Here is a 6727-nt window from a genome sequence, read left to right on the forward strand (position 1 = left end):
TACTACTACTACTACTACTACTACTACTACTACTACTACTACTACTACTACTACTACTACTACTACTACTACTACTACTACTACTACTACTACTACTACTACTACTACTACTACTACTACTACTACTACTACTACTACTACTACCGTATCCTCTCTATGTGACTGATTGCACAAATTATTTTCCTAAGTTCCAAAACTCTGTCTTATATCTGAGTTACCTTATTTGACAATCATTTTCGAACTGTACAGTGTATTTGTTTGTATATCGTTTTATTGGTCATGTGTCTTTTTCTAGTCATATATTCGGATCAAGATATATTAAACTTGGTCATCATATAGGTTTAAAAATGACATGATACTAAAGGATACTCTAGTAATAAAAAGATATACTAAGATTATACTGTTCATGAATTTTTTGTCTTGACTAATTTTAGCAACCCCATAGGTGGCCCAAACAACTTTTTTTCAGATTTAAAGTGGAGAGAAAATAAGTTCAGGTTTTCTCCACGTAGTATGAAATTACTACTACTACTACCACCAGGCAATTCGTTCAAATAAATTGTTGGATAGTTAAATAATTTTTGAATCAGTGTTCTCGCTTTTTTGTGCGTTTGCTTCACTACAAATTCCTAATCTCATACGAATAAACCACTGGTTCTAGCAATTCACTGTAACTAAAACGTCATATTGATGAAACAGTCTATTAATCGTTTTTTAATACATACTAAAGTAAATGAACAAAATTCTCAGTAATTTACTTCACTATACAGCTACTGTATGTATTTTTACTTGTCCGATATTTGTTATTTTTGAATTAACACTCAGGAATTTTTAAATGATGATAGAACAAGTTAATAAAGGCAGTTCCGAATGCCTTGGCTTTTGGTATCCAATGGAAAGCGGCATGAAATATTACCCAAACACCCAAGCAAGATTTTACCGTCAACACTGACTGAACCAGACCAGTCTTTCATTAAAGGCTACTTTAGTAATGAATGTTGGTGGGGAGCGAAATGCTAATGATACACACAATCATGAATCCTGAGACCATTTCTCTGTCGGTGCAAATGAAGCAACATAGTATGAAGCGAATCCATTACTATCGTTGGTAAATTTCGTGTTAACCCACCACAATCAAGACGTCACTAATTTCGAACATATTTCATTGGTATTTAATAGTGACTAAACACTGTTAGTTTTTACTCTCCGTACTTTTGCCAGCAATAAGGTGTCCGCCTCGGACAGAAGAAAATGTGCGGAAGGAAAATATGCAAGCAATTATGCACATCGTATTCCCAGTACAATTTGTAGGCATGACTTGGGAAATCTTAATGAATTCAAAAACAAAGGCTACTATACTCATGGACACAATATGCAGACCAGGAATACCCCATCATGGTCCAACAGAGACGTTCGTATTCTTGTTCATAATAGGAAAAGTATGCGGGAGAAAGTTAAGTTCCTCGGCAGTGGTGACACGAAGTATTAATATCTAAAGACTAGAGACATTTGACTTTTAGTTCTATGGGATTTCAAAAGAAGATACTGAGAAAATCTAACTAAGGAATCTATAGAATGCCCGAAAGTCTGTTTTCGGACACAAACCACTGAACAGAAGAAAGTGCATTACCCTAGCTTTGCGAAGAGATGATTCTATACCATCATCAGTGGAAGATGAGGTATTCTGGGAGTTTAACGGCATATACACAATACAGACACCTGCCTCATATGAAATCGTAGTTATTAGCAAAGAGCATATATGAAACTTGGCAACTTATTTATACTGTTAGTGAAGTTAGATTTAATGATGTATTTATTGACATACATGTATTTAAATAATGATTAATTTGTAATCAACTGCTATATAGTTTAATATATTCAAATTTGCCTATTAACCAGATAAGTGCGCAATACACGATTCAGTATATTTTCATATGGTTCTTAAATCAGTGGTTGCATCTGTTGTGAATGTATATTGTGGTACTAGTAAATCCTTATTTACGATTTCGACTTCATTCGTACGTCCTTCAGTTGTACAGAGGCACGTAGTCAGTTGTATCCACAGTTTTATAATGTAGTCGACAAGTTACAACAATAATGATTGCACTCTTGATACTCTGACCAATCAAGAACTCGATATACTTGGGTAACTAAGTAAATTTAATACAAATAAATCAACAAAGCCAGATGAAATGTATTATGAGCTTTTACAAGAAGTCACACCTTTTTCTTGCCTTCAAACTGCGCACGCGATATAGTACTGAAAGTTATTATCTTGAATGCTTAAATAAGATAGTCATTAAGATTTGAATGGAGAAAATTCTTAAGTTGTTGGGGTATTTATATGACAAAATGATACTTTTCGAAAGATATAGTGGTTTCAGAACAGACTGTTTGTGTTTGATAAACTACTAGCAAAATAATTTAATAAGCTTTGAAAAATTATAAGCCACTAATAAATGTGGTGATTACTGACTACAGTAACGTCTTTGAAAGTCTCGTGAACTAGACAGTTACCGAATTTGAACAATTTCGGATACACAAAAACCTACTTGTAATAATAAACAAAGAGTATGGGTTATCTCCGAGTTATCCAGCTGGGAAAGTGCTTAGTGGAATTCCTTAGGTTAGAGTTATAAGATCATTGCTATTCCTGTTCCATGTAAATGATCTTCCTAGTTTTCTGGCATTATCTATCTCAACGAAATCGAGATATGAAGAACAGTGCAAAACGAGGCCGAGAGCGTAGGAATTAAAAATGATCTCGAAAAGAGCAAGAACAAAGATTTTAGCAGAATAGCAAGGATTCATTTTATTTAGTAGGTTCTCATCAGCGGCTTACAACCTTTGATATTTAGAAATCATAATTACATAATGGGTTTAATTTGCTTACTGAATATTGTAAATATATACCTAATGTGAAAGAATATTCTACAACATTAACTGTGACAACAGTTCAAAAGTGGATTAGAAACAACTGATTACATAATGAATAAACATTGATAGGAATATAGTGAGTAGAGTTCAGTTGAAATATCATTAAGTTGAAAGATAGTTGGAAAAACAAAATAAAATCAATGATGTAATAAATACAAAAGAAAAACATTTAAGGTGCAGTGAAAGAGTATTTGTCACCAAGGCAAGGAAAGATTAGCCAACTTCTCCTTTTGAATACATAGGTCAGGTTTTTGACGCCTGATGGCAATGGCTTCAGCAAACTTCAGAAGACTGGAGTTTGACTGCTTACTAATCACCCTAAAGGATTGTAAGGTATCTACCTGATGTCCTGTATCAAGTAGATGTTTGGTGATTGCACTGTTCATAGTCTGAACCCGAGAAAGATTGACTCGCGAGGAGCAGGCTAGTTTTCGTTCTGGTTGAGGATGTATTGATCATATCTTCACTCTCCGCCAAATGTTAGAACACCGTCATAATTATCAAAGGCCAACAATCGTAGTGTTTCTTGACATTATGGCTGCCTTCGACTCATCGGACAGAACTGTTCTCTGGGATTGTCTATTGAAGAAGGGTGTGCCTGAGAAGTTTATTAACATCCTAAAAGCCCTATATGCAAACACCTCAGACAGAGTGAGGGCATACAACCACCTCGCTCTATTGTTCCATTCGAGCAGTGGGGTTAGACAGGGTTGCCCAATCTCATCATTCCTCTTCAACTTTGCCATCGATGACATTCTGGAAACAGCTCTGATAGTGTTAGCGGGACATAGACCGGATTAAAGCATGCTCAATTCACGATTGCTTTGGTGCACGCTGATTGGCTAATTCTTATTCAATCAGCACTAGTCAATAGTTGGGGAATACTCTAGAATCTTCTCATGTAAAAAACTATAAATATATTGACGTTTTCTCTATCATGCTTCTGACTTGCTTCTTGCTTCCATCTAACCTTGTTATTTGGAATATAATCTCCTTCCTGTTCAACCGTGTTCTGATTTGGGGACTTGTCGAGTGAATCGGTGTCCGAGAATACTAAGCAATAGGAATAGCTGGGTCATAACCGTAAGAAAAGAGATTATAACAGATAGATTTAAGTAATGGCGGTGTGGATCTGTTGCCTGGAGAAAGACTTCTCGACCTTGAGTATGCGGATGATATTGTCTCACTGTGCGATAATGCCCAAGGCATGCAATCCGCACTTAATCAGTTGGCAATCAGTGTCCGTAGGTATGGTATGTGCTTTGCACCTTCGAAGTGCAAAGTACTTCTACAAGACTGGCAGGATTCTAACCCTGCACTTACTCTGGATGATGAACAGATAGAAACAGTTGAGAAGTCCGTGTACCTGAGTAGCTGCATAAGTGCTGGTGGGGATGTGTGTGATGAGATCAATCCACGTATAGTGAAAGCCAGAGCGACATATGCCAATCTGGGCCATCTTTGGCGCCTTCATGATGTTAGTCTGGCTGTAAAAAGTCGGATCTACAAAGCGTCGATGAGAGCAGTTATGCTCTATGCTTGTGAGACCTGGCCTCTCCGAGTTGAGGATTTTAGACGACTCTTTGTGTTCGATCATCGTTGTCTCCGAAGGACCGCTGACATCCAGTGGCAACACAATGTCAGTAATGTAGAGGTTCGGCATCGTGTGTTCGGGCGCAGAGACGGTAATCCAATTGGTGTCACCATCGTGAAACATTGACTTCGGTGGCTCGGACATGTTCTACGAAGGTCGTCTCGGAGAATTCCTCGTCGTGCATTAGTTGCCGACTCTAGGACTGGTTGGAAAAGGCGGAGAGGTGGTCAGTGCATGACATGGTGTCGTGATATGAAAGAAAGCTGAAAAGGGCTGACTTGTGTTGGTCCTTCAAGACCCTCTGACTGGGGTCCGAGAGATGGTGCAACACAGTGGCTAGAAATGTTATCAGATATGGCTCAGAATAGAATCCAGTGGCGATCCTGCTGTAACCTTCTTTTACTTCATAAAAAGTGGTTGTATCCTCACTAACTGAAAGATTTCTTCTAGGTGTACCTTTCCGTTCCCCCCATTATTATTATTATTATTACACTTCCTTACACTAATCTGGTCGCTATTGTCCCTCTTCTTCTTTTTTTCTTTTACTCTCCTTACCTCTTTTTTCTCCCCATTCTCATTGTTTTGTGTGGCGCATATACATTTGGTGCCCCCTTGTACCAATATTTATTTGTTCAAATAAATAAATAAAACATTATAAGCAGAGATGGGTAATGGATGGGAGTGAAATCCAGGACGCGCGTTTCGTCCTTTTCGGGAATCTTCAGCCGGATGCACCTGTATCCCAGAATTGATCTTCACTCTGGAACTCGAACTAAACTTTATCTTACGACAAAGCCCCAGATTATGATAACGTACAATTGAAGGATGACAGCTAGTAGATATAGTACATAATTCACAGAAAATTGGTAGTGTGTAATCCATATTACCCCAATAAATTTGAGTAGCATCAGTAAATTTAATTCAGTTTTTAAATAAACTATCTGGTGAAAACTTGAATGGGTGCACTAGCTCTCAAGTGAATTGAAGTAATCCGTCCAACCAAGAATATTTATTACCAAGTGATTATGCTGAGTTATATTCGAAAGTAGAATATTCACGAAACTTTCCTGATACACTAAGTTTAACCCGGTGATCCCAGCAGAAGTGAACAATATTTATAAGACATCTGTGATCAAATACTAGTAACTTAAGAGTATCTCCTACTCTTAATGGTCACATTTCACAGCCGTAAAGGAGAACATAACGAACTGATGCAAAGCATACTCATCCTTTAAAAAATAGACGAATACCTCGCCTTCGCTATAGGGTACGTAAGTTGGCCAAAGCCAAACGAGCTTTTTCAATTCGTGAACATATTTCATCAGACACCGATCCATTAGAGCTATTCAGACTTTCAATGATATGTGTACGGATTTCCCCAGTGTCATGGGAATCTGGGGAAATATTGAGGAAAAACCGGAAATTTGTGGAAAGACGCGAAATATTGGGGAATTTCCCAAGATATTGGGAAATTTTCTGGGTTTTGGCGTAATTTCTGCATATTTTTCTATAGAGGCTTAACCAAAACGGGTAAATTTACCCGTTTCCCTAAAATTGTGATATTAATATATACACCTATACTGTTTCAAATAATGAAAGATTACTGAAAATAATGAAACAGTAAACAGTAACTCACTTCTTTCTTGCACCCCACTCCTGTAAATCCGGACATCTTTAAAAAACAAATGAAGAAACTCCTGGAGACCCAATGGGTCAGAATTTTATAAGTAGCACCAGTGAGTGTGTGCCTAGCTTCAACCCTATTGCTGGATTTGGAAGAGCTGTATTTTGTTTGTTTTTTATGACGCGCTTGAAACCTAAAGCTGACAACTTCTAATTAATTCATTCAACTGTACACATTTTACACTTGTATCATTGCTTATTGTGATTTGTTCAAATAATTCAAATGGTTGTGAACTGAATAGAAGAAGCTTAACGGGCTTCCGTGTTTAGTAGCACAAGATCACCAATATCTCCAGGCAGGAACCTAGGTACATTACGGATAAAAGAGGAAAAAGAAATTGGTAAATCACGGCAAGATACTATTTTTAGTCTTCAAGTATATGTCAAGCTTTCTCTTAAAGGACTCCTGGGACGTCGATTAGACTAGCTCAGCAGGCAGCAAATTCCAGGACTTGACAACTCTTAAGAAGTAGAAGTTGTGTCTACAGTCCGTTCTCCTGTGTTGTGTCTACA

At 37.4% G+C, this 6727-nt stretch overlaps 1 protein-coding gene across 1 annotated transcript in view; it reads right to left on the reverse strand.

Annotated features, from left to right (window-relative positions):
• Positions 1 to 6313, reverse strand: part of PLK4_1 (Serine/threonine-protein kinase plk4) — a 29397-nt gene extending 23084 nt beyond the window's left edge. The window contains exon 1 of the mRNA XM_051211102.1: positions 6168 to 6313. Coding sequence (XP_051073237.1) covers positions 6168 to 6203 — 36 coding nt within the window. The 5' untranslated portion in view covers positions 6204 to 6313. The remainder of the gene's footprint in view (positions 1 to 6167) is intronic.
• Between the last annotated feature and the right edge of the window lie 414 nt (positions 6314 to 6727).

This window comes from Schistosoma haematobium, chromosome 1, assembly GCF_000699445.3.
Source record: "Schistosoma haematobium chromosome 1, whole genome shotgun sequence".
Lineage (NCBI taxonomy): Eukaryota > Metazoa > Platyhelminthes > Trematoda > Strigeidida > Schistosomatidae > Schistosoma > Schistosoma haematobium.